Below are 18,499 nucleotides of genomic sequence, written 5' to 3' on the forward strand. Positions count from 1 at the left end.
TCTTACTATCAGATGGCATATTCTTCCCTTCTGTTCTGTATATATTTCCTCCCCACTTACTTCAAGCTTCCTGTGAATCCACCAGTGGTTGTATTGCTCCTCTCATCCTCTTAACTCGCTTAGTTCCCATTCATCTTGACTTCTTTCAGCCTCAGCTTACACTGTTAATTGCCTGCTTCCCAATTCTTAACAGCTGAGGAAGAGATTCTGATTAACTTTGTTCATTTCTTCTTCAGAGATCTCTAGCAATTAACCAGCTGTGACTAGGAACTTGGGGTCTCACAGTGAAGAACTTGTCTGCTTTGGGCCACTCCCTTGGCAGGGATTATGGGTGGGGCACTGGGTGTGAGAAAGACGGTGTTTGGCATGTTTAGTGCTTGGAGGCATTACTTTTTGACCAAGGATCTCTCGCCATGTTGAACCTCATGCCAACATTATCTTTTTGACAACTAAGTATCTAAAATTTTTGAGGCCTCATGGACTTTTCCAAATTAGGCAGAGAGATATGGAAGAGAAACAAGCTCTATTTAAAATCTGGAGCACTGTTTCTGTTGTCATTGTGGAGACTGCATATACATTATTGAATTAAAAAAAGACATGGCTCATTGTTTTGGGAAATATTGGTACCATCAGTCAGGGTATCCTGCTGACACCTGGTGCCCCATTTGCCTTCTCATTCATCAAAAGAACAGAAGAAATTTACTTTCTGATTAACATGACATAAATATTCCTATGGATGTTTGTTTTTTTAATTACTAAAGCCTATTGCAGCTGGTAAATGCTGCAGGTGAGCCAGGAAGGGCATTATAACAAGTACAGAATAAAGTGAAAAAATTCCAGGTGCATAAGGAGAATATGTTTGAGAAATCAGAGTGACACCTAAGTTTCATGGGGTTTGGGGTCCTAGAAAATATGTTGTATGGACATAGCCACAGAGGGCTATTCTTTCCAGAAAAAAACATCAAGATGTACAAGAGAACAAGGGACACAAAAGAGACAAAGGAAAGCAGAAACCCCCAACAACGAATAAGTCAAGGCCATTAACATCTTAGAAAGACTAGAAGTTGTGGGTTGCTGCATTGGGAAGCCTGAAGCAAGAACTGTACCAGTGGTTGGCTTGCCCTTCTGCCTAGACTAACTTAACTACCATTCATCTGCAGAGCTCATGTCACACAGCAGCTTTTCCTCAGGAAAGCATTCCCTCCCCTCTCCTGTGTTCCCCCCACCCCCACCCCGTGTCCAAACTAGATGAGGACTCTTGCTCCCTTATTTTGAATTATTTTCCTTTGTAACACTACAGTTTCTGATCCCATGTGATTATTTGATTTCTGTCTGATTTTCTACTAGTCTGCAAACTCTGTGAGGGCAGAACCCGTGTCTACTTTGTTAATGGTGTGTGGTAATTGCACATAGAGAAGGTGGATACTTATTTTTGTCTGACCGAGTGAATGAAGATAAGCAGTGGTGAGGTTGGTGGCCAATGCCTTTAGCGGAAACAGTGGTACCTTGCTACTTGTTGCAGCTGCTTGCAGCAGTGGCTGTAGAATCTAGAAAAGTGAGCTGTAGATTCCCTGATGTGGAAAATAATGGAGGCAGACACAAAAGACTGTTAGCTAATTCTGAGGCACATGAACTTCAATATCACCGTCCCTTAAGAGCATTACTTCCCCATGCTGTAAGCATCGCCCAGTGTGGTTTAGTAGTCTAAGGGGCATCTGCTCTGCATGGTTGTTCAAGCCAGCTACGGCATTGTCAGAAGCACTGTGCAATAATTTGAGGCCAAAAAGTGTATTGTGCAGTGTTGGATGTATACATATAAAAAATAAATTAAAAAGACTGCTACATTTGTCAGCTATTTAACACATCCGCATATCTAGATTTACTTGTTCACCAAGAATTGTTTACAGCTGAAATTTTACTGTCTCTCATTTTTATTTGCTTCTTATTATTGTTCTCTGTGTGTAAATCATGTTTCTCCCATGAAATTATTATTGTTGGAAGCCATGGACTATCTCAAATTGTCAGATTTCCTCTTAAGAGTGTTTTCTATAAATGTTTTTTCTTGACTAACATTATTTATAATGATTTGGTAATACCAGTTTTTCTTTTTCATTTCAGCATGTCTTCAAATTAGAACAGGAAGAATATATGAAGGAACAAATTCCATGGACACTCATAGATTTTTATGATAATCAGCCTTGCATTAATCTTATAGAATCTAAACTAGGTATTCTAGATTTGCTGGATGAGGAATGCAAGGTAAATATGGTTTTCTGATGTACCCAGTCTATCAGAAGAGGTATGTCTTTGAAGTTAAATGAGTTTAAGCAGAGATTCATTAGTATACCATGAGGTGCCACCGTGGCAAGTGGGGGAGGGGGGTGTCACCCTAGCTTGCATTTTGAAGAGTCACTAGGCCCAAATGGTTCTAACTACAATTGAAACTTGGAGAATTTCCTTTCTCTTTTCAGCTGCTTCTAAGTTGTGTGAAAAATTAACATTAGATACAACTACTACCCAGTGTTAGCCACTTCTGTTTTCAGTATGCTTATATTTGGTATTTTTGTTCAGCGGTATGACATATTTAAAGAAATGCAAGAAATTGTACAAAAGATATTCTGAATAGTCCTAAATATCTGTGATTTAAAAATTGACTGCTTATTCTTTATTACTGATATGGTAGAAAGGGAGTTTTAGCTTTAATATTTATAGACACAATATACTGGGAAAATAATGGATCTCCAGCTTTACTACTAACTGAGTGATCTTAGACAAATAACCTATCCTTTCTCTTAACTCCTCTGTAGTTTGTATGCCATAAGTTACAACTTACCATAGATTGGTTCTCCTAAGCATCCAGATTTCCTACAACATTAAGAATGAATATGATGCTCAGTTTCACTTGAAATTTAAAAAATGCAAATGAAAACAAAAATGGGATGCTTTTTACCCATAAGATAGGCGAGTTTATTTTTTATTTATTTATTTTTTTAACGTTTATTTATTTCTGAGACAGAGAGAGAAAGAGCATGAATGGGGGAGGGTCAGAGAGAGAGGGAGACACAGAATCTGAAACAGGCTCCAGGCTCTGAGCAGTCAGTACAGAGCCCGAGGCGGGGCTCGAACTGACGGACTGCGAGCTCACTACCTGAGCCGAAGTCAGACACTTAACCGACTGAGCCACCCAGGCGCCCCAAGATAGGCGAGTTTAAATTTGATAATACCTTTCACTTGATAATACCAAATGAGTGTTTATTGCATCTATACTCTTGAGGAAGGGCACGAGTTAATACAACATAGTTTTGAGGAAAGTTGACAATATTTATCAAAACTATAAGCACATGTACCTTTTGACTCAACAGTGGAACTGTTGGGAGTTCACACTATGAGTATGCTTGCAAAAGTATCGAAGGTATATGTGTGAAAGAAGTAATGGTGACCATTTTATAATAAAAAAAAAAAAGAATAACAACCTGGTGGCCATAAATACAAGAATGCTATCATTAAGAAAAAAATGCAAGGAACTTATAGAATGATCCTATTTGTGTGCATGCCTTTAGTCAGAAAGAAAAAAGTTGGTGCAAATGATGAGAGATCACTCTTCATTTTGTACCTTTCTGAATTATATAAATATTTCACTCTGTGCAGCTGTTAAGAACTTAAAAAAAATACATGATATGGGGCACCTGGCAGGCTCAGTCAGTAGAGCACGTGACTCTTGATCTCGGGGTCATGAGTTCAAGCCCCACGTTGGGCGTATAGCTTACTTAAAAAAATATGTGAAATCATAGTAGTTCATCTTTTGTCAGGCTTTTGTTGTGTTAAAAACAGATAGAATATTTATTTGATTATTCCTGGTATAGGCAGATGGAGTTGCCCAAAGATTGGGCTGACTCACCCGTGGGAAGGTCTCAATCAATGCTTTTCATTAGTAATTGATTTTGGCATCTAAATGAAAAATGTGGAAGGAATGAGTTCCTAATTGAATATAAAAGTTGTTGGAAAAGCAAAAAAATGGTCTCTTGGTTAATGCATGAGAAGAATCTCATAACAATATTCACCTTGGCTGTTGTTGGTTTTCTTTCTTCTTAACTCCTCTAAATGTAGATGCCTAAAGGTACAGATGACACTTGGGCCCAAAAATTGTACAACACACATTTGAACAAATGTGCACTCTTTGAAAAGCCCCGTCTGTCAAACAAAGCTTTCATCATCCAACATTTTGCTGACAAAGTAAGGAAGCTTTATTGTCTTTTTTCTTTCTGAATACTTAAGTTCAAAGAGGAAAAAAATCAATAGTCAAGCGATACCAATTTTTTCTTTGCTGAAGTTTGCGTTCTTTAGGACCTTATAGGAAATGTGTTGCTTTGTCAGTTTTCCCTTCCTTCAACCTAGATGGAATTATATCATGAAATAAATATGAGTCTACAATCCTGTATATTTCTGCAAACCAAGAAACTCTGAAAGTTAAAAAATCTTTTCATCATTTATTTCTTGGCTAAACCTGATCTGTGACCTGAACTAACATGAGGTTATATATAGTATTTATTTATCCCAGTAAGGCTGGATATTTACATACTTCAATGTAGAAATGTTAATGTGTTTGATTACAGATTGCTGTCTCAGATTGCTGAAAAATTTGGAGGGGTCAGAATAGAGCCTGTGGACTTGTGTCCCCCTCTGTGTTTGAGTCAGTTGGTCCTTGCTGACAGTGCACGCAGACTCGCTGCTTCACAAGTTCAGTAGTGTACCTAGAAAATCAAGAGCCATGAGACTAATTTATATTTCAAGGAAGTGTAAATAGGCATTGGGGGTAAGCTTTCTGGGGTCTCTTTCAGGAATTGAAGACCTTCTGAATCTCCTTAATCCTCTCTGGAAGCCTAAGAATGTGACTTTAGGTCACCTAAGGGCTTTGCGGTATTGGCTGGGGAGCATCCTGAGTGGTAGATGCCTGAAGTCATTGGTGTTATGGAAGCAGGAACAGTCCCTTCTCGAGTAGTTCCACTTACCAGTCATATCGTATTTACCCAGCCTCCACCTTAGCTCTCAGTCAGGCAGCCATTTGTACCTTCTGATCTCTCTCCCAATTTAATCTCTTCTCTCCCAAGAGGACTACCCTTCCTGGATGGTGATCTCAGTCATAAGAAAATACATTGGGTTAGCCTTGGAAGAGCTCTTTTCAGCCAGCATGGGAGATGAGAGTCAACTTCTTATGAGTCTCATTACCCATGAATTGGGAAGATCTATTAGACCACAATTATTCAGTACTACCACTGTTCTCTAGGAAAAACAGTATTTGAGGAGTTTTACTCTAGAGTTCACGTACTTCTTCCCAAGAATGGTACTGATTTCTTAGAATAAAACCGATTCCAATTTGCTGAGAGCCAGTCATATAGCCTGAGCTAAAAAACATTTTTGTTGTCGATGACAATAATATCTGTTCAAAAGTTCTGTTAAGGAGATTTTGCATGTGTTTTCAGGTGGAATACCAGTGTGAAGGCTTTCTGGAAAAGAATAAAGACACTGTTTTTGAAGAACAAATTAAAGTTCTGAAATCAAGCAAGGTAATTATGTATATACATGTAACTATGTATATACTGTCTCTAATCACTAATAATCTTAAACTGTTAAGTAATAAAACATTAGGTTTTTATTTTTTTAAGTTTATTTTTTTAATTTATTTTGAGAGAGAGATAGAGAGCAAACAGGGGAGGGGCAGAGAGCAAGGGAGACAGAATCTCAAGCAGGCTTCCTGCTATCAGTGCAGAGCTCGATGTGGGCCTCAGACTCACAAACCATGAGATCATGACCTGAGCAAAAATTGAGAGTCGGATATTTAACTGACTGAGCCAGCTAGGCGCCCTGAAACATTAGCCTTTTAACAATAATGATGATTTTTCTAACAGAATCAGCTTTACTGTGAGTTTTTAATTTATCAAATACATAACACTTAGTGTGTGTCAGGTCTTGTTTTAAATGCCTTAGAAATGTTAACTCATGTAATTTTTATAATGAGGTGATAATATCATCACTCCCATTTTACAGATGAGGGAACGGAGGCACAGAGATTTCATAGCTAGTAAGTTTTCAAGTCAAATTAAAACGCAAGCTGTCTGGCTGAGTCTGTGCTCTTGACCATTATGCAATGTTGTCTTTCAGTTGTATGTGAAATTGCTTTCTCCACACTGGTTCTAGATTCTCTTATGCCATTGTGAGAGACTATGAGAGAAAACAGGGGTTTTTTTTTGCTGTATCATTTTAAAAGGCTGCTCTGGAAACATGGCCTTAAGCACTCTATCCAGATGGAGATTGATCTTTGGATCAGATGGAGTTGCAAGTGTGGCCCAGAGTACTTCCAAATTATTTTCCATAGGCATATATACTAGAAAGAGTGCTTTCTGGTTAGAAATGAATATTCCTGATTGCAGAGAATGTGATGACTGCAGTCGATTGGTTATTAGGTTGGTCTCAACCTCTACTCTTTCACTCCCTTCAGGAAAAGTTGGGGAGGAGAACACTGCTCACTTTCATCCTGGGGAGCAAACCAGGAAGCCAGTTACTTAGTTCAGCAAAATTAATATTCAATTATTCAGTAAACAAACAAACAAAAACTAAAATTATTCATGTGAATCATTCTAGACTATTGACTGGCACTTTTGTTTTCCTAGTTTATTCTAAGAGAGTCTTTTTAAGTTCAGTGGAATATTCTGTAAACATTTTTACTCTTGTTTTTAGAATTAAAATTTTTACTATCAATTATTTTGATAATAGAAAGATCATGTAAAGACCAAATTCCAGTTTTAATCCCCAGAAAAGTAATGACTCTAAGTAAAAGTCAGTTTTTCACTTATAAGCACTGGGCATTAATGCTTTATAACTTATAGAACTGATGTATAAGAGAAAAATCTTTCACAGTGCCAATCCCTGAATATTATTCAGTTAGATTATAAATCATTTCTATTTATGAATAGTGATGAAAACCATGAAATTCTTGTATTAACTACTCTGCCTAGGTAATTTAGCTTAAATGGAACATTCACAGGCACCTGTAATCAGTTGTAGCTTTATTCTGACTAACTTTTCTGATTGGCTAGTGGATCCTTAATTATCAGAAGGTAGCCATGCATTCTGAGGGGTTGTCTGGAGGGACTCCAGTCTATGTAGCATTGTTGCACTTGGAGTTGGGAGACGGTGTATGATACACATAGCTTGGGTTTGCAAATCAAAACTGTTAGGAACTCTTATTTTACCCCTTTGGAACACAACTTTAGCACTGTAATACAAGATAGTGGTACAACATGTTTTCCTGTTTATAGACAACCAAACTAAAATATATTATTTATTTTGTAAAGCAAAGGATACATTCATTTGTGTAGCAAACAGCCATTACTGATATGTTTTATATAACAATTTGTTTTATACATCATGAGTTATTTCCTAAATTACCCTTATGATTAATATGCACATCAGGAGCAAATGAAATTTTATGATTTTTTTTTTAATGTTTGTATTTATTTTTGAAGGAGAGAGTGAGACAGAGCATGAGCGGGGGAGGAACAGAGAGAGAGGGAGACACAGAATCTGAAGCAGGCTCCAGGCTCTGAGCTGTCAGTACAGAACCGTGAGATCATGACCTGAGCCGAAGTCGGACGCTCAACCGACTGAGCCACCCAGGCGCCCCATGATTTTGTTTTTTAATGAAACGGCTCTCCTAAAGAAAATTATTTTTTTGGCAGATATGCCAAAATTTTAGACAAATAATTGGTAGTTGCAATTATAATTTGAAGGATTTATTTTATGTGGAATATGGCACTCTTTAAAAGATACCTACATATATCAAGATTTTCTTGTGGATTAGTTTGAAGTCTCTTTTATTCCATAAAATTTCTCCCAACCATATTGACTAATACCATCCATCCACTTGTTAAGTGCCAGATCTTTTTTTTAAATATTTGTTTATTTTTGGGAGAGTGCAAGTGGAGAAGGGATGGGGGATAAGGGGGAACAGAGGATCTGATAGGCTAACATCAGCGAGCCTGATGTGGGGCTTGAACTTATGACCTGAGATCATGACCTGAGCTGAAGTTGGATGCTCAACCAACTGAGCCATCCAGATGCCCCATGCTAGATCTTTTAATAGTCTTTCATAGTGCTAACCTGGTACAACACAAGATTGATTGCAGGAATTATGCAATCAAGTTATCAATACCTTGAAAACAAATATAAAAGGTTACAGGACAAGGACGGGGCTTTTAACTTTTTTCCTTATAATCTATGTTATTTTCTAAAATTTATTATTAATTCGTGATTATTTTTCAATCTTATATTAAAAAACTAGTTCATGACACCCTTCTTGCTGAGATCTCCAGTGATTTTTTTTTTTTTAAGCTGGTGCTTACCATTTGAATTAATAGACAGTTGAAACATGATGATAAAACATTTTGTGGAGCTAAGGTAGTAAGATAGGACTTTCAATTAGTATTTTGCTCATAAAATAATTAAAGACCAGTAATATGTTTATAGTGGCCATTTCCTATAGATTAGGATTTCAAGTGTTACTGGAGTAGTTTTGATTTTGTTTCCCCCAAACATGGTCATAGAATTGTTGCTTTTTTCCCCTATATTTTTGTAGCATTTTTGTCACCTTCTTCTGTCTTCAGCTCCTAACACAGATATTGATTATATTTGAAATGGGACTCTCAAAGGAGTTACTTAAGGAAGGGAATCACTGTGGATTCCAAGTCTTCAACAGTGTTTCTGTGAAGGTTTACATTTGTGTTTATTTAGAGTGTAATTTTCTTTTATTGTTTCTGACTCAGTTTAAGATGCTACCAGAACTATTTCAAGATGATGAGAAGGCCATCAGTCCAACCTCAGCCACCTCATCAGGGCGCACGCCCCTCACCCGCACTCCTGCAAAGCTGACCAAAGGTAGACCAGGCCAGACAGCCAAAGAGCACAAGAAAACAGTGGGGCACCAGGTGAGTTCAGGGAGCTGCCACTGCAGGGCTCCTTCCCCTCAAGCTCAGCTGAAGTCTCAGATCTTCTTCTGTTAGCACCCCAGAGGAGGTGAAGAGAGACTAGAGCTTTTACTGTGAGAACATGTAAAACCCCTCCTGCTCCTCTCTACCCAGGCTTAGACCCATGACTGTTTAAGCCTTTCCCCAAATAATTTTCTCTAGGTCTTCATTCTGGTAGTGCATATCCTCCCTCACAGACCACTGCTGCCTTTTGTTTGTCCTCTGGTTCTTTCCTCTCTGGATTTGTACAGAGCACCGGCTCCCTCAGCGCAGGAGCAGAGGCCTCTCCTTTTTTTGATGTCCTCGGCTCTGTGGGGAATAGGAGATATTAGTCACATATGTAGTGTCTGGACAAAGCTGGGTGCTCTGGATGGGAAGCCAGTCAGCTTGCTTTCCTGTGTGGGGGACCCTATGCCCAGGTAAAATAAGAAACAGGGACTGAGACAGGACCACAGCCTCCAGGCTTGACCCTGTGTCCCTAATGGTAACTCCAAACTGGCTGTACGCCCCCATCCTCCTGCTCACTTCCTGTGCTCTTGTAAGTCCCCTGCTTCTTTATTAGTATCTTGCAGCAGAATTTCCATTATACGTAATTAAATGGATTTAATATTCTTAAAGAAAAGTTATATTTTTAGTCAAAACTCCCAAGTTCACAACAAAAAGCTACAGAAGCGTGTGTTCAAAGGGTGGGGGAAATGGAACTCTAATGGAAATGATGGACTTTGGGTGACTGATTTGTCAAAGCAGATTCATCAGTTGTAACAAATATACCACTCTGATGAGGACACTGATAATGGGGGAGGCTGTACCTGTGTGGGGGCAGGAGATATATGGAAAATGCATATATCTTTTTTTTTTTTTTAAGAGAGAGAGAGAGTGTGTGTGTATGTGCAAGTGAGTGAAGGGCAGAGAGGGAGAGAGAGAAAATCCCACGAGGGGCAGAGAGAGAGAGAGATTTGGGGCTTACCTGAAGTGGGGCTCGTGTTTTTACTCAAAGCGGGGCTCACCTGAAGTGGTGCATGAGCTCACCCGTTACAGGACTCAAACTCACAAACTGTGATATTATGACCTGAGCCAAAATCAGATGCTTAACCAACTGAGCCACCCAGGCACCCACATCCTTATATCTTCTATTTAATTTTGCTATGAACCTAAAACTGCTCTAAGAAAATAAGTCTGTAAAAAAGGAGTGGCAGGGAAAAGTGGTGGGAGGAGAACAAATGTATATTTAGTAGAATAAGCCTGTATAAATGGCAGAGTTTAAGCAAATCTTAACCTAATGCCCTGTATTCTTAAATAGTAGCAGCCCCCCTTTGAGGCTGGATCAAATTCATAGGTGGCAAAATCATCTCCCATAGTGTCATTAAAATTTTTTTAATTGTTTTATATCATCATTGATTTTGACAAAACCTTAATGTCCCTTTCTGTTCTGTTTTCCATGCAGTTCCGAAACTCCCTTCACCTGCTTATGGAGACCCTCAATGCCACTACCCCTCACTATGTGCGCTGTATTAAGCCTAATGACTTCAAGTTCCCATTCACGTAAGTATTTCCCAACTACTAAATTAAAAAGGGTTCACCTCCCATAAGGATTTCCATACCAACAGAAGGAAAAAAATATTTGGGTAAATTTTGTTTGTTTGTTTTTGTTTTTTAGTTTTTGTTTCCCTTTGAGAATACGATAACAAATTAGCGGTAAATCAGCAGGTGGTCTTTTAAAGATTTTAGAAGTTGAGGTCAACCAAGCATTCCTAGTTCTACCTTCTGTTTTGAATTTATTCTAGTTCAAGATCTTTCTGGGCTTTGTTAATTTGGGCATTAGTTAACTCCAGAGCTGGATTGGATAAGGCTGCATTGGTGAATGTTCACAGTTCTCTCTGCTACTTTTCAACTGTTGACGCCATCAGAGAATGTCTACTATTACCAAATGTCTCATCCTACACAAATACCATGTATAAGGGAGAAGTTTTTTTTCTTTTTCCAAAAATGTAAATATTTATTTCTCTAATTTTGAAAGTAATGCATGTGCATTGCAAAAACAGTTTTTAAGAAATATAAAATAGGATAAAAACAATCAAAAAAACATTCATTATACCCTGAGAGATAACTGGTATTAACTCACATAGATCCTTCTTGACCAACCAACATCCCTTCCTTCTCTGCTCTGAGTGTGTGTGTGACAGACAGAGACAGAGACTAAGAGGGAGAATGAGAAAGAGACAGTAATAAAAGGAAGCAACTTGTGCTGTAATTGCTGTTTTGTATCTGTTTTTAACTTAATATGGATACTTTACATGTTAGAAAGTAAAAATCCGTATTATCATTTTAATGACTACATAGTATCTCATTGTATAAACATACCATCATTTATTTAAATTATTCCCTGTTGATGACCATTTAAGTTATTCCAGCGATGCTACAATAAATATATTTTGCCAAACATTCTCATATATTTGCCTGATTATCTTCTTAGGATAATATATTTCCAGAAGTAGAGTTTCTGGGTCATAGATTAGGCAATTTACCAAAGGTTGTAATAATTCACCCTCCCACCCTATAATGTATGAGTGCTTATTTTCCTACATCCTGCCGATCCTATCCTCTGAGATTCTGCCTTAGAACTGCCTTCAGAACTGCAGGGCAGTTCTGAATGGTGCCGAGAAGCCCTTCCTGGAGGAAATGGGAGGCAGGAAAAGCTGCCACAGCCAGGGCCACTCTCCTGGACAAACCTAGGGGTGTTACTTTCTATTAGCCAACCCCATCTCCCACCACCAACAGAACGCTTGACAAGACAGCACAGCAGGAGGCTCGGATGGGGCACTCCAGGTTTAACTGGGGGTCTACAAAGAGTGATCATCCAACAGGAAGCAGGCCTTGCTACTTCCTCTTCTAGTGTCAGTTTAATGTTACACGCCAGTTAACGGCATGAGTAAATATGAGTAAAATAAACATAACATATATAAGATACAATACAAAATAAAAATATTTCTCCTTGATGCGGACACTATAAATGCACACACAAAGTTGAATAGCTTTTAGAACACCAATATATTTTTTTAAATAATTGAATGGGGCATATTTAATTTGTTCCTCTTAGAGAAATCTCCAGAGCTGGCCAGTCTTTATTCCAGGTAGGTGTATAGAGTGAGCTAAAGAATTAAGAAAACAGCTCATCAGGCCAAGCCATTTAATGAGTATAGGCAAAATAGAGAGGGGCTTGGGTTTTTAAAAATATGCTCAGTGGTATTCTTATGGGTCTGTGGTATGAGCTACAGATAATGTTTACAGCTCTTAATCTTTCCTGCTGATTGTCTCCTCCCCACTCTCACACAGAGTTTTCCCTGTTGATCACTGCTCCAACTTTGGAATGTTTTCTTTTCTAATTTATCCATTTAATTCTTTACAAAAGAATTTATTCTCTGGACTGAGGGGAGTACTTTGTGGCTATAACCAGGCTTCTTTGTGTATTACTCATGCTCACTTTTACACATAGGTTTGATGAGAAGAGGGCGGTGCAGCAACTGAGAGCGTGTGGTGTCCTGGAAACCATCCGCATCAGTGCAGCAGGCTTCCCCTCACGGTGAGCGTGGCAGTTTTCAAATATAAGGAATCCTGTGGGAGACATTCTTACCTCTTTAAATAACCTGATGTGAGTTTCTTTACATAGGTGGACTTACCAAGAATTTTTCAGTCGCTACCGTGTCCTAATGAAGCAAAAGGATGTGCTGAGTGACAGAAAGCAAACATGCAAGAATGTATTAGAGAAACTGATAGCGGTAAGAAAGATTTTCACTTAACTTTATCTGAACAGGTATTGGCCAAAGGCCTTGTGATTGTAACATTTGAATGCCCTGGGAAATACCACTAATCCAGATTATTTGGGGGTGAGAAGGCGGGGGGTACACTGTGTTAGAGGTCGAGGCTCACTGTGTTTAGGATGCTAGCCCTAGTGAGGGTGATGGTCTACTATCAGGAAACAGAATGAGGCCTGGACCCAGACTTGAGACACATTCGTTTTAGAGTTTGATCATTATCAGTAAAAGTTTACCTCGTACTTACTTATGGAAGATAAAAGACCAGGTACTGTGTGATTAAAAAAAAACTAAGTCTTGTCCTAAGGCAACATAGTCTGTCTTGGAAATTCATTCATTTTAAGGTAAGTATAATATGCCTAGTGTCTATCAAATACTAAAGAAATCAGAGGAAGGCAAAGCACATCCCACGTGTGCTATGGGAAGGAGGAACAATTTCATGGAAGATGTGTGTTTTGGTCAGGCCCAGAAGAATTGGTAAGATTGTATAAAAGTAGAAGGATATTCTACTAGGGGCAAGTGTGAAGAAGTAGGAAAGCATAGAAATTGCTCAGAAAATGGCAAAATGTGTTCATTTTGCTATATAAGATTGGTGTATGGCACAGTAGGGAAATGGTTAAGAAATGTAGGTTGGTGTTTGAAAAGTCTTGTATGCCAAGCTAGGGAGTTCTCAAATTTCAGAATACATCAGAGTCATCTGGAAGGCTTGTCAAAAAACAGATTTCTGGGCCCCATCTCACAGAATTTTTTATTCAGTGGGTGTGGAATGAGCGCAATAATACGCATTTCTAACAAGTTCCCAGGTGATGCTGATGCTGGTCTGAGGACTCCATTTTGAGAACCAGTGATCTAATTCATGAAGAAATTAAGATTCATGAGAGGTTTTCTTAGAAAATATTTTCACTTGTTTGACACTAATTTGGATGGATTACCTAACTTTGAGGTAATTAGTCCTAATTATTAACTATTAGCTAAATGTAATATCTCTTCTTTGGTAATAAAACCTTTTTTTTTTTTTTTTTGAGGAGCTAAGGCCACTATCTTTGTAATGTATAATAATCATGTTTTTTGAGTTTGGACCAACTTCTTTCTATCCTGGGTTCAGAAGGGAACAGAGAGCAAAAAGTAGGGATAGTTCTCCACCTCATCACCCAGACCATGCCAGGCCTGGTTCAGGGCTCTACAAGGTGGTTTGACAGAGGAGGCTATATGGTAGAAGAGAGCAGGGGTGTGGTGGGGGAAGCTGAGATGAGACGGGGCAGGGTGGGGGGTGGGGAGAGGAACCACCTTCTAGCTCTGTTTAAGCTGTTTAGGTCTCCAGCTGGGCTTCCTATATAAACTTTTGTGATTTAAATTGAAATAATTTTACATGTTTTACGTATACGTGGAGATTTCTGATTTTGTGGGTTCATGTGCAAGATGGATAGGAGATACTTATTTACCCTGAAAAGTAGTTTTCTTTGTTTTCCCTTAGAATTGCAGATCATGGTAGTGATTATTATAAATAAATCCCACTCTTCCTTTGACATGAGCATGGTTAATAACCTGCTTCCTTCTAGATAAAGTGGATCAGAATGCAATAGGCCAAAAATAGCCTGCATATCTTGTAATCCAAAGTCAATGAGCAATATAAGTGATTATGGTTTTGTAAAAGGAGTTTTGAAATTTGTAGAAGGATTTTAGATACATGTGTAGGATTGTGTTTGTTTATTTTTAGATTCTGTTGATAAAAGCAACAGATAACTGTTGAAAACTTAACTCTTGATATGAATATGCAAAATTTTTTGTTGTTCGATTCTAATTTTGTGTGCACGGCTTCCTGCCTTTTTCTTCATGCTGGTGTTTTTGTCCCTTCAGCTTTCTCATGGAACATACAGCCTGATGTAATACTTACAGCCTGAGTCAGTCAGAGGGAGTGTCAGCATCTCCATTTCCTTGAGATATTTAAAATGCAAATATGCAAATAATAGCTGCCTATAACTCACAACCAAGTTTTTGGCCTTTGATAATAATTCCAGGTAGAATTATTCTGGAAAATAACTCTTAAACTGCAGTTTTCCTTACAGTCCCTTCTATTTGCTCAACTTACATAGGATAAAAAATCTGGCTCCATTAGTTAATTATGATGTAGCCCAAGTTTTAACTACTAGCTTCATCCCTTTACTGATTCTGCTTTTAGATATATTTTTTCTCTTTTAAAAGTTCACTTACATGGTCATCATTTCTACTTCTGAGTATACAATTTCTTCCAAAAAATAGGACAAGGACAAATACCAGTTTGGTAAGACAAAGATCTTTTTCCGTGCTGGTCAAGTAGCCTATCTAGAAAAATTGAGGGCGGACAAGCTGAGGGCTGCCTGCATCCGGATCCAGAAGACCATCCGAGGGTGGCTGCTGCGGAAGAAGTACCTGCGCATGCGGAAGGCGGCCATCATTGTGCAGAGATACGTGCGGGGCTACCAGGCCCGATGGTAGGTCTCTCGGCGCCTGTCCACCCTGACTCAGGGCCCCTGGCATTGGAGAGCTCATTGTCCAACTGAGGACAGTTTTGAGTGGTCTTCCCATTTGAGAAGGCAATGCCTCACCTCTTCTTAGTTTCAAAGAATAACAGGTTTACTCACAAGACAGTAAATAGAATAAAATTTCACTCACCCTTATGAATGATGTAGATTCATCTTCAAAAAAATTACAAATTACTGCCTACTCATGTCCCCAGTATTTTTTAGACTTTGTACTTTTATGTGAGCTTGAAGAAATCATCTTTATTTATTTTTTTAATGTTTATTTATTTTTGAGACAGAGAGAGACAGAGCATGAATGGGGGAGGGGCAGAGAGAGAGGGAGACACAGAATCGGAAGCAGGCTCCAGGCTCTGAGCCATCAGCCCAGAGCCCGACGTGGGGCTCGAACCCACCAACCGTGAGATCGTGACCTGAGCTGAAGTCGGACGCTCAACCGACTGAGCCACCCAGGCGCCCCGAAGAAATCATCTTTAAATTAAAATAATCATGAATATGTGCTTGTTAATAATGATTCCATTGAGGAGTTTTTAGGAGCAATTAACTGAGGAGATCTGGAGGAGAATGACACTTCAGTGTGATTACATATGAGGATAATTTTAATTTAGGACTGTCAGTAGGAATGAATTAATGATGAAGAATTTATGCCCAAACAGATAGATTAGGGATAAATAGACACACTTAGCAATGGCACTTCTAAGAAAGTTTGTGGTAAGTAAGCATAGGATGACTGGACAGCCAGTTGGCTATGTAAAAGGGACAATATGCACTGTTCTAGAAAGAGCAAACCTTTTTCAGCTTCACTTTCTTTATTGTAATATCAGGTAATGTGGGACATCCTACTTTTCTGGGTTAGGGAAGGCTCAAATCAGATAATGAGTGCAAAAATATTTGGGGGAGCTATAAGTTGCTATACAAATATAAGTGATTTAACATGTACATTATTAGAACAATGACAATGGAGGTACTACTTATTATGCTGAAGATACTGGTGCTTTAAGTCTCTACAAAACTTATTCCTGGGTTTGTCTGATTACCGACAACATACTGCTCTTTTCTTTGGCCAGCTATGCTAAGTTCCTGCGCAGAACCAAGGCAGCAACCATCATTCAGAAATACTGGCGCATGTACGTAGTCCACAGGAGATACAAGATAAAACGAATGGCCACTATTGTTCTTCAGTCTTATTTGCGAGGCTACTTGGCCAGAAATAGGTACCGCAAGGTGAGGCATTATTTCCAACTTTGTTTATTCATTCCATGAACATTAATCAAATTCTACATCTGTATAGAAGACCACGGGGGTTCCTGTGGACATAGAAACTGAAGGGAGACAACCAACAATTGAAATATATTTTTAAATATTAAATAAGTACATATATTTATTAACAGGATAGTGGATAAATTACCTCCTTTTCCCCCTTTTATCTTTGTAATTTGAAAAAAAAGTGTATTAGTTTCCTATGGCTGCTGTAGTAAATCACCAACAACTTGGTGTCTTACAAAAAACAGGAATTTATTCTCTCAGAGTTCTGAGGCCAAAAGTCTAAAATTGGTATCAATGGACCAAAAACCAAGATATCAGCAGGGCTGTACTCTCTCCAGAAGCTCTAGGAGAGAATCTGTCTCTTGCCTCTTCCAGCTTTTGCCAAGTCGCTGCTGGTGTCCCTTGTGTTTGTGACTATGTCACTAAAGCCTCTGCCTCCATCCGCACATCATCTTCTCCTCTGTGTGTCTAACTTTGCTTCTTTTGTCTGTCTCTTATGAGAATGATTATGATGGATTTGAGGCCCACCCAGATAATCTACAATAATCCCCCTACCTCAAGATCCTTAATTTAACCACCTCTGCAAAGACCCTTTTCCCAAATAAGGTAACATTTTCAGATTCCAGGGATGAGGATCTGAGGTCCTTAGGGGCCTTTTTTCAGCCAATTATGATGAGCTGTGAATAGGTAGAATATATGACAGATGGGCATAAGATAGTTCCAAGAATGAAACAACCTTAGAAGAATTTAACATGGTGAAAAGAAAATAAATTACATTAATGTGGTTACAGTTGTATTGATTAGAATATGATGCTTGAGACATTTTTGACAAATAATCTTTATAGCTGGCAATAATCAACATGACTATACATAATGGATCACCAGATTAACCTTAATCATCACGTCTGACAGTATATGATTTTTATCTCTTATTTTGGCAAGGCTTTGAGTCTGTCCTTTAGGATATACTCTACATAAGACAGAAATACAGTCTGGCCATTAGAGCTCTGTGGTCATCATCGTTAGAAGGAACATCAGTAGGGTAATTTGAGAGACATGTCTCTGGTCACAGACAATGCGTGAGCATAACCTAGGTCCTATTTATATGTTTATATTTCTTATTTTGAAATAATTTTAAAGAATAAGGAAAAATGAAAGTTGATGAGACTTGAATGAGCATATTCTATAGCTCTGTTTTAAAGAAAATTTGAAGACAGCTACTCTAGGTCTCTCTCTCTACCCACACCTTCTGGTGCTCTTTCTCTACAAGCATGAGCTTTCAGGGAGGGAATAGCCTTGTTAATCTTGACCTTTTTGATACAACAAACTGGTTACCCTACTCCCTGCCGCGCACTCCCCCACCATTTGCCTCAGGAACATCTGTACCAGGTTGTGGGGCCATTGGTTTAGCAGAGGCAGGCTCTGGCCAATTCAGCTCCCACTGTGACTAGATGTGGCAGGGGTTGCAAGTTAGAGGCTAACTCACATTTAGGCCAGTAGCACCCCATTAGTGCTTCCTCTAGCTGTGTTCAGTCCAAGCTTCCCCTTCATGGGATTTGGGGATCTTAAAGGGAGAGCAGGTGTTATTTAATTTTTCTGACTCACTGATGGACATGAGATTGAGAGTGGAAGCTCTCTATTTACTGTTTCCATTTGACTAAATTCCAGAAATGGACCAATGTCTGAAGTAATGTGGAGAGAAGGAAATGGAATAGGAAAATGGCATTAATAGCTTTGCCACTGTGTGCTTTTGAGTTTTAAATCTGAAAGCCTTCAGTTTCCATCACTGAGTCTAACCCAGTTGGTCACTAGTCATCCGGATGAGATTAGGGGCTCCCTCAGGATTTTGATGTTCTGTGAGAGCTCAGTATGCTGGGTTCAC

General features: G+C 38.8%; 1 protein-coding gene across 6 annotated transcripts in view; it reads left to right on the forward strand.

Moving 5' to 3' along the window:
• The window catches only part of MYO5A (myosin VA), a 188,814-nt gene that overhangs the window by 113,524 nt on the left and 56,791 nt on the right, over positions 1 to 18,499 (forward strand). For all 6 annotated transcript variants that reach the window (XM_060618497.3, XM_060618500.3, XM_060618501.3 and 3 more), the window contains exons 12-20: positions 2,119 to 2,259; positions 4,108 to 4,233; positions 5,481 to 5,564; positions 8,820 to 8,981; positions 10,465 to 10,562; positions 12,514 to 12,600; positions 12,688 to 12,796; positions 15,092 to 15,303; positions 16,419 to 16,575. In XM_060618497.3, the coding sequence (XP_060474480.2) occupies positions 2,119 to 2,259; positions 4,108 to 4,233; positions 5,481 to 5,564; positions 8,820 to 8,981; positions 10,465 to 10,562; positions 12,514 to 12,600; positions 12,688 to 12,796; positions 15,092 to 15,303; positions 16,419 to 16,575 (1,176 nt within the window). The remainder of the gene's footprint in view (positions 1 to 2,118; positions 2,260 to 4,107; positions 4,234 to 5,480; positions 5,565 to 8,819; positions 8,982 to 10,464; positions 10,563 to 12,513; positions 12,601 to 12,687; positions 12,797 to 15,091; positions 15,304 to 16,418; positions 16,576 to 18,499) is intronic.

This window comes from Panthera onca, chromosome B3, assembly GCF_046562875.1.
Source record: "Panthera onca isolate mPanOnc1 chromosome B3, mPanOnc1 haplotype 2, whole genome shotgun sequence".
In the NCBI taxonomy this organism is placed as follows: domain Eukaryota; kingdom Metazoa; phylum Chordata; class Mammalia; order Carnivora; family Felidae; genus Panthera; species Panthera onca.